We start from the raw sequence: 14,916 nt of genomic DNA on the forward strand, positions 1-14,916 counted from the left end.
GATCCTTTGTATTCTATGTCATATTGGTGTGCCCCTAGGAAAAGGGACCACCTCTGTAGCCTTTGCGCTGTCATAATGGGAACACCCTTTTTAGGGTTGAATATGGAGACGAGGGGTTGATGGTCAGTCAATAAGGTAAATTTTTGTCCGTGTAGGCAATGGTTGAATTTCTTCACTCCCCATACCAGGCTGAGTGCTTCCCTGTCGATCTGGGCATAGTTACGCTCAGCTGAGTTCAATGAGCGTGACGCAAAAGCTATCGGCCGCTCCGAGCCATCAGGGAATCTATGCGATAATACTGCTCCTATGCCGTAAGGGGATGCATCGCATGCCAGTCTGATTGGCAGTGATGGGTTGTAATGAGCCAAAACTTCCTTGGACGTGATCAAGTCTTTGCATTTATGGAAGGCACGTTTACAGTCTTCGCTCCATTTCCAAATTACTCCTGTTTGTAGCAGTTCATTAAGAGGGTGCAGAACAGTTGACAAGTTCGGTAAAAATTTATGATAGTAATTTATCAATCCCAGGAACGACCTTAATTGTGAGACATTTTCAGGTGCTGGGGCTTTTATGACCGCTTCAATTTTTTCAGGTGACTTATGCAACCCTTCCTCGTTAATTATGTGGCCACAATATGATATTTGTTTCTGGAAAAATTCGCACTTGGGGCGATTTGCTCGTAGGCCCCGTTCTTTCAGCCTAGTGAGCACCTGCTCCAAATTGGCAAGGTGCTCGTTGTCGTTTTCTCCTGTTACAAGGATGTCGTCTCGGTAGCACTGAGTCCCCGGAATCCCTTGGAGGACTTGCTCCATAGCTCTTTGCCAGATAGCTGGAGCTGATGCTACTCCGAAAACCAGTCGATTGTACTGGTACAGGCCTTTGTGTGTATTTATCGTGAGATACTTTTTAGAGGCCTCTTCAACCTCCATCTGTAGATATGCTTATGCCAAGTCAATTTTGGTGAAACGTTTCCCTCCGGATAGTGAGGCGAAAATATCTTCTATCCTCGGAAGAGGATACTGTACCGTGTGAAGGACCAGGTTTACAGTCACCTTGAAGTCCCCACAGATGCGAATTTTTCTCTGTTCTTCAGATTTATCATTATTCAACGTTTTCTTCATGACCGGGACGATGGGTGTTGCCCACTCGCTCCAATCTATCTTGGATAATACGCCTGCCTTTTCCAAATTCTCCAGCTCTGCCTCGACTGCTGGACGAATTGCGTATGGCACCGACCTTGCCTTAAAAAACTTGGGAATTGCCGCATCTTCCACTTTTATTGAGGCGGTGATGCCTTTCAAGGTTCCTAGTTCCTGTTGAAACACTTCCTTGGCGTTGGCCAAGATGTCTTTTAATCGTTCAGGTATGACGTCATCATCATTTTTTTTCTTACTGGTCACCGTCAGTGCCTGAATGGAGTGCTAGTCTAAACGTATCTTCCTGATCCATTCATGGCCCAACAGCGGTGGACCACCATCTTGCAGAACGTATAAATACAACTTCTGTATTTCCTTGCCGTTGTATACAACAGGCACCCTTATTTTCCCTTTGGGGTATACTTTCTGCCCCGTATATGTTTTCAAGATAATGGATGTGTCTTTCAAAGGTATATGCGGAAATAGCCGCTCGTAATCCCGTCGACTTATGACGGTCAGAGCTGATCCTGTATCTAGCTCCATTTTAACTGGGGACCCTGCTATCGTGAGGGTAACCCAAATGGTCTGGTAATCTACTTTGGCAATTACATTATGTAATTTGAGACATCTTAGTCTCTTGTTTCCGGAGTCGCTATCGCTCTTCTGGTCTTCGGAGCTACTGTCCATCATCATTTGTACCTTTCTGTACTTTTCCTTATTGATTTTTTTCCTGTCTGTGGATTTTTTGTTTCCAGATCGGCATACACGTGCAATGTGTCCAATCTTTCCGCATTGCCTGCATGCTTTGTCCTTGAACCAGCAGTTCCTCTGGTCATGGGTGGATCTGCCACAGCGATAACATCTCTCGAAACCCTGTGTCATTTCATGGGTGCCGAAGTCCTGTGGCCTTTGCTGTATCTCTGCAGCTCCTCTTGCGGCTGCTTCGTATGATACAGCCACACTGAAAGCCTTGTCCAGTGTCAAGTCTTTCTCAGAAAGTAGCCTTTTCTGTGTTCCTTCACTTAGGAGACCGCAGACGAATTTGTCTCGAAGAGAATCTGCCAGTCCTGCCCCGAATTGGCAGTGCTTTGACAGCTTCCTTAATTCGGTAAGGTAATCAGCGTTACTTTCATTCTTGTGCTGATTCCTCCTGAAGAATTTGAATCGTTCTGCTATCAACAGCGGTGTTGGGTTTAAGTGCTCCTGTAGGGTATCAACAATCTCCTTAAAATCCTTGTCCCTCCGTTTGGCTGGAGTGACTAAGTTTCGTAACAGCCCGTATGTCCTTGTGCCCATTAGATTTAGAATTATTGATGCCTTTTTAGCATTCTCTATTTCATTTGCTGTGCAATATACCTCCACTCTTTCCACATATGTGGTCCAATCCTCTATATCACTATCGAAAGCAGTAATATTGCCAGTCTTAGGCATCCTGAAAAAAAAATGGCGCCTCCCACGCTTTCCTTTCTTCCCCGCAGAAAAAAAATGTCACCTCCCGCGCTTTCCCGCCGCTGCCACTGCTGACAACGCTGTTCTCCGCGGTTTTTATTTACACAGGTATTTTCAATAGGTGGAGACTCGTTCTCACCGGACTCTCTGGGACTTTTCCCTCCCTCTGCTTGGTCCGAACGCCGACCTGCTTTGCAGCGCCGGCCGTCTCCCGAGTGCTCCACCCTCTGTCTCTGTTTGCCTCCGCCTTCGGTGCTCTGCACCGCTGCAGAGCCAGCCGATGGAGCCCCAGCCCGCCGCCCATGAAGGATTATTGCAGTACCTGTCACCAGCTCGGCTAGCTGGTGAAACCACAGGTTTTTTTTTTCTTTCTTTTTTTTTTCTTCGACTTTCGTCTGAGGAATCGATCTCCTTGAGGTGCTGCCGAATTGCAGGTAAGTCCGTTTCCAATTCGTCGCCACTGTTTTATCCGTGTGTTAATGGAGACACGGAATGCAGGAGTTGGTTTCACAGGTGTTTACTGAACAAAGTCTGGAGGTGAACTAACAGATACAAGACACTATACAGGCTTATATAGCCCGAGTGGCCATTACCGGCATTACAGTACACAAGGGGCTCTTAAAGGCACATACACCACAGATCTAATTGAAACGTACAAAATTCTTACAGGGCTTGACAGGGTAGATGCAGGGAGGATGTTTCCCCTGACTGGGGAATCTAGAACCAGGTGTCACAGTCTGAGAATAAGTCGGCCATTTAGGACTGAGATGAGGAGAAATTTCTTCACTCAGAGGGTGGTGAATCTTTGGAATTCTCTACCCCAGAGGGCTGTGGAGGCTCAGTCATTGAGTATATTCAAGACAGAGATCGATAGATTTTTGAATATTAAGGGAATCAAGTGATATGGGGATAGTGCAGGAAAGTGGAGATGAGGTAGAAGATCAGCCATGATCTTATTGAATGGCGGAGCAGGCTCGAAGGGCCAAATGGCCGACTCCTGCTCCTATTTCTTATGTTCTTATGTTCTTAAGAAAAAACTTCTTTATGCAGTGAGTGGTAGGATCTGGAATGCACTGCCTGAAAGGCTGATGGAGGCAAATTCAATCACGGCTTTCAAAAGGGAGTTGGATGAGTTTCTGAAGAAAATAAATTTACAGGGCTACAGGGAAAGGCAGGGGAGTGAGACTGGCTGAAGTGGTCTTGCAGAGAGCTGGCACGGGCTCGACAGGCCGAATGGCCTCCTTCTGTGCTGTAACCATTCTATGATTCTGGGGCTGGTCAGACTGGGTCAGTGCTTAGTGACTGAGAGCAGGAGCAGCCCGTGTTGGATTAGACTGGCCCTGACTGGCAGCTACCTGAGAACATTCACAGCTCTGATAGAGACCAGCGGATAATGGGCCCAGCCAGGGTTTGTGACTGTCTGTGTGTGTCTGTGTGTTTCTGCCTGTGTGTGTGTCTGTGTGTGGCTCTGTGTGTTTCTGCCTGTGTGTTTCTGCCTGTGTGTGAGTGTGTGTGTGTCTGTGTGTGTGTGTGTGTGTTTCTGCCTCTGTGTGTGTGTGTGAGTGTGTGTCTGTGTGTGTCTGTGTTTTTCTGCCTGTGTGTGTGTGTCTGTGTGTGTCTGTGTGTGTCTGTGTGTTTCTGCCTTTGTGTGTGTGTCTGTGTTTTTCTGCCTGTGTGTGTGTGTCTGTGTGTGTCTGTGTGTGTGTGTGTGTTTCTGCCTGTGTGTGTGTGTCTGTGTTTTTCTGCCTGTGTGTCTGTGTTTTTCTGCCTGTGTGTGTGTGTCTGTGTGTTTCTGCCTGTGTGTGTCTGTCTGTTTCTGCCTGTGTATGTGTCTGTCTGTTTCTGCCTGTGTGTGTGTGTCTGTGTGTGGGTGTCTGTGTGATGGGACACTGATCATACAATCATAGACTCGTACTGCACAACAGGAGGCCATTCGGCCCATCGTGCCTGTGCCGGCTCTTTGAAAGAGCTCTTCAATTATCCCATTCCCGCTGCTCTTGCCCCACAGCCCAGCAATTTTTTTCACTTCAAGTATTTATCCAATTCCCTTTTGAAAGTCACTATTGAATCTGCTTCCACCGCCCTTTCAGGCAGCGCATTCCAGATCACAGCAACTCGCTGCGTGAAAAAAAGTTTCCTCATCTCCCCACTGGTTCCTTTTTCAATCATCTTTAATCTTATACAGACCTTTTGTCAAAGTTAAGTAAAAGATAAAGCTTTAAACAACTTTCATCCTCCTGATTTCAGGCAATCTGGCTGCGAGCATTCGGGCGACCCAGTCTAGCCTCGCAGATTATCTCGGAAATGCACAGAATGCAATTGATGGAAATGACAACAAAGACTCCAAGTTCGGATCGTGCAGCAGCACAACAAGGGAACCATCCCCTTGGTGGAGAGTTGATTTATTGTACCACTACCAAGTCAATCGCGTGGAAATCACCACCAGCATCAATGGAAACGACTTCTTTGGAGTGGAAATCCGCATCGGAGACTCGCTGGACAACAATGGCAACAACAACACGCTGTAATATACACCCCCGTAATATACACCCCCGTAATATACACCCACCGAAATATACACCTTGTAATATACACCTTGTAATATACACCCCCGTAATATACACCCCCCATAATATACACCCCCGTAATATACACCCCCCATAATATACACCCACCAAAATATACACCTTGTAATATACACCCCCGTAATATACACCCCCGTAATATACACCCCCCATAATATACACCCACCGAAATATACACCTCGTAATATAAACCCCCGTAATATACACCCCCATAATATACACCCACCGAAATATACACCCCCGTAATATACACCCCCATAATATAAACCCCCGAAATATACACCTTGTAATATAAACCCCCGTAATATACACCCCCGTAATATACACCCCCGTAATATACACCCCCGAAATATACACCCATCGTAATATACACCCACCGTAATATACACCCCCGAAATATACACCCCCGTAATATACACCCACCGTAATATACACCCCCGAAATATACACCTCGTAATATAAACCCCCGTAATATACACCCCCCCGAAATGTACACCCCCGTAATATACACCCCCGTAATATACAACCCCCGAAATATACACCCCCGTAATATACACCCCCGTAATATACACCCCGTAATATACACCCCCGTAATATACACCCCGTAATATAAACCCCCAAAATATAAACCCCCGTAATATACACCCCGTAATATACACCCCCGTAATATAAACCCCCGTAATATACACATCGTAATATAAACCCCCGTAATATACACCCCCGAAATATACACTCCCGTAATATACACCCCGTAATATACACCCCCGTAATATACACCCCGTAATATACACCCCCGTAATATACACACCATAATATAAACCCCCGTAATATACACCCCCGTAATATACACCCCGTAATATACGCCCCGTAATATACACCCCCATAATATAAACCCCCGTAATATACACCCCGTAATATACACCCCCGTAATATACACCCCGTAATATACACCCCCGTAATATACACCCCGTAATATACACCCCCCGTAATATACACCCCATAATATACACCCCGTAATATACACCCCCGTAATATACACCCCCGTAATATACACCACCCGAAATATACACCCCGTAATATACACCCCGTAATATACACCCCGTAATATACACCCCCGTAATATACACCACCCGAAATATACACCCCGTAATATACACCCCCGTAATATACACCCCCATAATATAAACCCCCATAATATACACACCCCGTAATATACACCCTGTAATATACACCCCCGTAATATACACCCCGTAATATACACCCCGTAATATACACCCCCGTAATATACACCCCGTAATATAAACCCCCAAAATATAAACCCCCGTAATATACACCCCGTAATATACACCCCCGTAATATAAACCCCCGTAATATACACATCGTAATATAAACCCCCGTAATATACACCCCCGAAATATACACTCCCGTAATATACACCCCGTAATATACACCCCCGTAATATACACCCCCGTAATATACACCCCGTAATATACACCCCCGTAATATACACACCATAATATAAACCCCCGTAATATACACCCCCGTAATATACACCCCGTAATATACGCCCCGTAATATACACCCCCATAATATAAACCCCCGTAATATACACCCCGTAATATACACCCCCGTAATATACACCCCGTAATATACACCCCCGTAATATACACCCCGTAATATACACCCCCCGTAATATACACCCCATAATATACACCCCGTAATATACACCCCCGTAATATACACCCCCGTAATATACACCACCCGAAATATACACCCCGTAATATACACCCCGTAATATACACCCCGTAATATACACCCCCGTAATATACACCCCCGTAATATACACCACCCGAAATATACACCCCGTAATATACACCCCCGTAATATACACCCCCGTAATATAAACCCCCATAATATACACACCCCGTAATATACACCCTGTAATATACACCCCCGTAATATACACCCCGTAATATACACCCCGTAATATACACCCCCATAATATAAACCCCCATAATATACACACCCCGTAATATACACCCCGTAATATACACCCCGTAATATACACCCCCCGTAATATACACCCCCGTAATATACACCCCGTAATATACACCCCCGTAATATACACCCCCGTAATATACACCCCGTAATATACACCCCCAACTGCAGCATGTGGGAGTTTGTGGAGAGCATTGTGATCCCGGACAACCACGTTTGCAGTAAGTCCCTGTATCTTGAGGACGTTCAGCTCAAGAGTTTTTGAGCTGGAGTCTGAGGTGCAGACATTGCGGGCATCAGGGATGGGCAGAGTTACCTGGACACTTTGATCCAGGAGGCAGTCACACCCCTTAGGTTAGGTAGTGGTACAGGTCTGGTTAGTGGTCAGGGGCAGGAGGGTGTGACTACAACTCAGGCAGGTAAGGAGACCCCAGGTGTAGTGCTGGAGGAGCCTCAGCCTTTTCCCCTGTCCAAAAGGTATGAGGTTCTTGCTGCCTGTGTGGATGAGGGAAAAGCCTGCAGGATGGATGAGCAAGCTGACCATGGCAGCATAGTACAGGAGGCCATTCAAGTGAAGAGGTAGTGAGTTAGAGCTGGGTGTCGTCAGTGTACATGTGGAAACTGACACCGTGTTTCCGGATGATGTCACCAAGGAGCAACATGTAGATGAGAAATAGGAGGGGGCCAAGAATAGATCTTTGGGGGACACCACAGGTAACGATGCGGGAGCAGGAAGAGAAGCCGTTGCAGGTGATTCTCTGGCTATGATTAGATAGATAAAAATGGAACCAGGCGAGTGCAGTCCCACCCAGCTGGACAATGGTGGAGAGACGTTGGAGAAGGATGGAGCAGTCAACCATGCCAAAGGCTGCAGACAGGTCAAGAAGGACAAGGAGGGATAGTTTACCTTTGTCACAGTCACAAAGATGCCAAAAAGGCACTACATCTGAATGCACAAAGCATTTGCAACAAAATAGATGAATTAATAGCGCAGATAGAAATGAACAGTTTTGATCTAATAGCCGTGACGGAGACGTGGTTGCAAAGTGGCCAAGGTTGGGAACTAAATATTCCAGGATACCTAACTTTTAGAAGAAATGGGATAAAGACAGTAGAGAGAAAGGATCTTAGGTCTGAAAATCAGGTAGAATCAGTTTGGGCGGAGCTAAGAAACAGCAAGGGGCAGAAAACATTGGTGAGAGTTGTTTATAGGCCCCCAAACAGTAGTTGTAATGTAGGGCAGGGTATAAATCAGGAAATTAGAGGCGCATGTAACAAGGGTAATACAGTAATCATGGGGGACTTTAATCTGCATATAGACTGGGCAAACCAAATTTGCAGTAATAGTGTGGAGGACGAAATCATAGAATGTAGGCAAAATAGTTTTCTAGGTCAGTATGTTGAGGAACCAACTAGGGAACAGGCTATTTTAGATCTAGTATTGTGCAATGAGAAAGGGTTAATTAATAACCTTGTAGTAAAGGGGCCTTTAGGGAAGAGTGACCATAATATGATAGAATTTTATATTGAGTTTGAAAGTGATTTGTTCAATCCGAAACTAGGGTCTTAAATCTAAACAAAGCAAACTACGTAGGTATGAGGGGCGAGTTGGCTAAGGTAGATTGGGAAACTACATTAAAAGGTATGACAGTAGAGAAGCAATGGCTAGCATTTAAAGAATTAATACAAAATTTACAACAAATATACATTCCTTTAAAGCAGAAAAACCCCACAGGAAAAGTGGTCCAAATGTGGCTAACAAGAGAAGTTAAAGATAGAATAAGATCAAAGGAAGAGGCTTATAATGTTGCCAAAAAGCATAGTAAGCCTGAGGATTGGGAGGATTTTAGAATTCAGCAAAGGAGGACCAAGAAATTGATAAAGAAAGGGGAAATAGGATGAGAGTAAACTAGCGAGAGACATAAAAACAGACTGTAAAAGCTTCTATAGGTATGTAAAAAGGAAAAGATTAGCAAAAGTAAATGTGGGTTCCTTACAGGCTGAGACAGGAGAAATTATAATGGGGAATAAGGAAATGGCAGAGAAATTAAACAAATACTTTGTGTCTGTCTTCACGGAAGAAGGCACAAAAAACTTCCTGGAAATAGTGGACAACCAAGGCTCTAGCGAGAATGAGGAAGTGAAAGAAATTAATAGTAGTAAAAAATAGTACTGGAGAAATTAATGGGACTGAAAGCCAATAAATCTCCTGGACTTGATGGCCTGTATCCTAGGGTTTTGGAAGAGGTGGCTATAGAGATGGTGGATGCATTGGTTGTCATTTTCCAAAATTCCATAGATTCTGGAACGGTTCCCATGGATTGGAAGGTGGCAAATGTAACCCCGCTATTTAAGAAAGGAGGGAGAGAGAAAACGGGGAACTACAGACCAGTTAGCCTGACATCAGTAGTAGGGAAATGCTAGAATCTATTCTTAAGGAAGTGGTAACAGGGCACTTAGAAAATAATAATAGGATTGGGCAGAGTCATCATGGATTTATGAAAGGGAAATCGTGTTTGACAAATCTGTTAGAGTTTTCTGAGGTTGTAACTAGCAGAATAGATAAGGGGGGAACCAGTGGATGTGGTGTATTTGGATTTTCAGAAGGCATTCGATAAGGTGCCACACAAGAGATTATTAAACAAAATTAGGGCTCATGGGATTGGGGGTAATATACTAGCATGGATTGAGGATTGGTTAACGGAAAGTAAACAGAAAGTAGGAATAAACGGGTCATTTTCGGGTTGGCAGGCTGGAACTAGTGGGGTACCACAAGGATCAGTGCTTGGGCCTCAGCTATTCACAATCTACATCAATGATTTGGATGAGGGGACCAAATGTAATATATCCAAATTTGCTGATGATACAAAGCTAGGTGGGAATGTAAGTTGTGAGGAGGATGCAAGGAGGCTTCAAGGGGATATAGACAGGCTCAGTGAGTGGGCAAGAACATGGCAAATGGAATATAATGTGGAGAAATGTGAAATTATCCACTTTGGTAGGAAAAATAGAAAAGCAGAGTTTTTTAAATGGTGAGGGATTGGGAAATGTTGTTGTTCAGAGGGACCTGGGTGTCCTTGTACATGAATCACAAAGTTAACATGCAGGTACAGCAAGCAATTAGGAAAGCAAATGGTATGTTGGCCTTTATTACAAGGGGATTTGAGTATAAGAGTAAAGACGTCTTACTGCAATTATATAGGGCCCTGGTGAGACCACACCTGGAGTATTGTGTACAGTTTTGGTCTCCTTACCTAAGGAAGGATAAACTTGCCATAGAGGGAGTGCAACAAAGGTTCACCAGACTGGTTCCTGGGATGGGGGGATTGTCCTGTGAGGAGAGATTGAGTAGACTAGGCCTATATTCTCTAGAGTTTAGAAAAATGAGAGGTGATCTCATTGAAACATACAAAAATCTTACAGGGCTTGACAGGGTAGATGCAGGGAGGATGTTTCCCCTGGCTGGGAAGTCTAGAACCAAAGGTCACAGTCTCAGAATAAGGGGTCGGCCATTTAGGACTGAGATGAGGAGAAATGTCTTCACTCAGAGGGTGGTGAATCTTTGGAATTCTCTACCCCAGAGGGCTGTGGAACCTCAGTCGTTGAGTATATTCAAGACGGAGATCGATAGATTTTTGAATATTAAGGGAATCAAGGGATATGGGGATAGTGCAGGGAAGTGGAGATGAGGTTGAAGATCAGCCATGATCTTATTGAATGGTGGAGCAGGCTCGAGGGGCCGAAAGGCCTACTCCTGCTCCTATTTCTTATGTTGTTATATATGTCCCCTCCTGTAATATACATCCCCCTGTAATGTACACTCACTCGGTTCCAGACCTCATTACAGCCTTGGTCCAAATATGGACACAGGAGCTGAATTCCAGAGGTGAGCTGAGAGTGACTGCCCTTGACATCATGGCAGCATTTGACCGAGTCTGGCATCAAGGAGCCCTAGTTAAACTGAAGTCAATGGGAATCAGGGGGAAAATTCTCCACTGGCTGGAGTCATACCTAGCACGAAGGAAGATGGTTGTGGTGGTTAAAGGTCAACCATCACAGCCCCAGGACATCACTGCAGGAGTTCCTCAGGGCAGTGTCCTAGGCCCAGCCATCCTCAGCTGCTTCATCAATGACCTTCCCTCCAACATAAGGTCGGAAGTGAGGATGTTCACTGATGACTGCACAGTGTTCAGCGCCATTCACAACTCCTCAGATAATGAAGCAGTCCATGCCCACATGCAACAAGTTCTGGACAACATTCAGGCTTGGGCTGATAAGTGGCAGGTAACATTCACGCCACACATGTGCCAGGCAATGACTATATCTCCAACAAGTGAGTGTCTAACCACCGCCTCTTGACATTCAACGGCCTTACTATCGCCGAATCCCCCCGTAATGTACACCCCCCGTAATGTACACCCCCCGAAGTGGACACCCCACCCCCGTAGTGGACAATGTAGAGCGTGTCACAGATTGGTTCTGCTGCTCCCTGTGGCCTGAGATCCTCTCCTTATTCTCACTCTGTCTCTTACAGCTGTGCAACAATATTAACCATTCCCGCGGAACAGACTAACACCTATACTTGTGAAGGACTCGGAGTGCACGGTCGTTATGTGAACATCCTCATCCCAGGCCGCACGTCAGAACTGACGCTGTGCGAGGTGGAAGTATATGGAAGTCACGACCCTCACGACAAAGCAGATTTCAATCTCCCACTGTGAGTATTAGTCCTGAGGCTCTGTCCTAATTCTTGATGCCAGCTCACTCTTTCACCTCGATCCATTCATTCTCTCAGCCCCTGAGATCCCTCCCCGGGTGCAGCGCTCAAGGCTCAGGGATCTGAGGCCAAATGACTGAGAGCTGCCCATCACCACCAACTCCCAGGTCCTGTGAGATTACAACGTTTCTTTATGGAATTCTCTGTGTATCAGCATGCCTGGGGCAGAGATGGTATCAACCCTGAGATAGGGTGAGAAGGGAGGAATCTCTGAAAGAGGGATGGGCTTCTTAGTCCTAATAGGGTTTAAGGTTATAAAAAGGTTTGCAGTACATGGTCCTGACACTGACATATTGCAGCTCATCACTTTGAAAGATGTCCAATTTCCTCACACTGTGAGTCACATTTACTGTGTAACAGTCCCTGCACTAGTGTCAGCCTAGCTTGTATGCTCCGGTCCTGCAGTGGGGCTTGAACCCCCAGCCCCCTGACCCGTGGGTGTGCATGCCACTGAATGAGCCAAGCTGACGGCCATTCTACGAGCCTGAGCGCTCAAATGTCCGACTCACATTGGACTGGCCGAGGCTCGCACTCTCAGCACCGACTCACAAAGACCCTTCAACCTGTTTCTAGACGGGCCCCCAACACTCAGGTCACAGTTCCCTTGTTACCGAGGCCCTGCCCAATGCTGCGCTGACACGAAGCTGCTTAATATCCTGGAGTGAGCAGCTGTCTGCGATCCCCACGAACTGCAGCATCCGTCAGTCGAGAAATCTCTGGGCCATTCACATAAGAACATTAGAAATAGGAGCAGGAGTCGGCCATACGGCCCCTCGAGCCTGCTCCGCCATTCAATAAGATCATGGCTGATCATCGACCTCAACTCCACTTTCCCGCCCGATCTCCATATCACTTGATTCCCCGTGAGTCCAAAAATCTATCGATCTCAGCCTTGAAGATACTCAAAGACTCAGCATCCACAGCCCTCTGGGGCAGAGAATTCCAAAGATTCACAACCCTCTGAGTGAAGAAATTCCTCCTCATCTCAGTATAAATGGCCGACCCCTTATCCTGAGACTGTGACCCCTAGTTCTAGACACTCCAGCCAGGGGGAAACAGCCTCTCAGCATTTACCCTGTCCATCCCCTTCAGAATCTTGTATGTTTCAATGAGATCACCTCTCATTCTTCTAAACTCCAGAGAGTATCGGCCCATTCTACACAATCTCTCCTCATAGGACAGCCCTCTCAGCCCAGGAATCAATCGAGTGAACCTTCATTTCACCGCCTCCAAGGAAAGTATATCCTTCCTCACTCAGCACGATCCCCCAATACACTGAGCTAGAAGTGTACCCAATGAAAAGATTCCCATAATGGGAGTGGGAATTTCCAATTTATTCTTGGCCTTTAGGGAAGGAAATCTGCCGTCCTTACCCGCTCTGGGCCTACACGTGACTCCAGTCCCACACCAACATGGTTGACTCTTAACTGCCCTCTGAAGTAACCCAGCGAGCCCTCAGTTTGGATCAAACTGCACAGCAATGGTTCAAGAAGAAGGCGGCCCACCACCACCTTCTCAGCACAAGGGACGGCAAATAAACGCCGGCCTTGCCAGCGACGCCCACAGCCCGAGAATGGAAAAATAAAATATTATTCCCTGACACTGTGATTTTTTTTCCAGAATTCCGGAATGATCCAAACTGCAATGGCCGCTTGTTTGGGAACATCCGCTTCGTGATTCGAGCTTCTGCAACCAATCCAGATCATTCCCAGCTTCTTCTCCTGGGCCCAGCTCAGGCCAACCCAGCTTTAAGCAATGATTTATCACAATGAGACTCCCTTTAAGGGTTTCTGCAACACATCCGAGAAGAAACAGTCGATGGACTATCAGTAAAATTCCTGCAGAGAAATCACAGGCACCAGGGCAGTGATCAGTGAAAGGGAACCAGTCACCAGGGAAAGAGTCTGTGGAACACTGCGCCCAGGACAAAGGGTACAGAGTGACCGCATCAGACCCAGCCCCGTCCCACTGACTGTCCCACACCTTGAAACAGGAATTCCTGCTCTAATGTAACATCTGCTGTTCTGAACAGAGCCAGGATTAATCCTGGAGTCCGTGCAGTTTATCCCCATCAGTGTCTGTCTGATAAGGGCCCTGTACTTACTCCCCATTCACTGTCTGCACTGGAGAGTTACTGTTCTGTGAGGATGTGCGTGTGATCTGTAACCTTCCTGCCATTTCTGTCTGAATAAATCAATAAAATAGCTGACTGCAGGTCCTTGTTGCTGTGTCCATTCTGTTCACTAAAACAGAGACCCACTGGATGCTCAGAGACTCGTTCCACACAATCTCCCTCCCCTTGAAGGAATATTTCTCACCTTTTCACATTCCCATTTCCCCATTGTACACAGAAACCATCTCCCCCGGGATCTGCCCCTCCCCCCGGGATCTGCCCCTCCCCCCAGCTCCGCCCCTCCCCCCCGGGCTCTCTCCCCCACCAGGTTCCATCCCCCCCCCCCCGGGCTCTCTCCCCCACCAGGCTCCGTCCCTCCCCCCGGGATCTCTCCCCCACCAGGCTCCGTCCCTCCCCCCCGGGCTCTCTCCCCCACCAGGTTCCGTCCCTCCCCCCCCGGGCTCTCTCCCCCACCAGGCTCCGTCCCTCCCCCCGGGCTCTCTCCCCCACCAGGCTCCGTCCCTCCCCCCCGGGCTCTCTCCCCCACCAGGTTCCATCCCTCCCCCCCGGGGCTCTCTCCCCCACCAGGCTCCGTCCCCCCCCCCCGGGCTCTCTCCCCCACCAGGTTCCATCCCTCCCCCCCCGGGCTCTCTCCCCCACCAGGCTCCGCCCCTCCCCCCGGGGCTCTCTCCCCCACCAGGCTCTGTCCCCCCCCCGGGCTCTCTCCCCCACCAGGTTCCATCCCTCCCCCCCCCGGGCTCTCTCCCCCACCAGGCTCCGCCCCTCCCCCCGGGGCTCTCTCCCCCACCAGGCTCCGTCCCTCCCCCCCCCGGCCTCTCTCCCCCACCAGGCTCCGTC

General features: G+C 47.4%; 1 protein-coding gene across 1 annotated transcript in view; it reads left to right on the forward strand.

Moving 5' to 3' along the window:
• LOC147116808 (fucolectin-5-like) overlaps positions 1-14,159 on the forward strand; it is a 40,825-nt gene extending 26,666 nt beyond the window's left edge. The window contains exons 3-5 of the mRNA XM_085987229.1: positions 4,833-5,109; positions 11,703-11,885; positions 13,566-14,159. Of these exons, the coding sequence (XP_085843355.1) occupies positions 4,833-5,109; positions 11,703-11,885; positions 13,566-13,578 (473 nt within the window). The 3' untranslated portion in view covers positions 13,579-14,159. The remainder of the gene's footprint in view (positions 1-4,832; positions 5,110-11,702; positions 11,886-13,565) is intronic.
• Positions 14,160-14,916: the final 757 nt, after the last annotated feature.

The sequence above is a fragment of the Somniosus microcephalus genome, chromosome 5 (genome assembly GCF_052327205.1).
Source record: "Somniosus microcephalus isolate GS21.2 chromosome 5, FLI_Smic_1.0, whole genome shotgun sequence".
Lineage (NCBI taxonomy): Eukaryota > Metazoa > Chordata > Chondrichthyes > Squaliformes > Somniosidae > Somniosus > Somniosus microcephalus.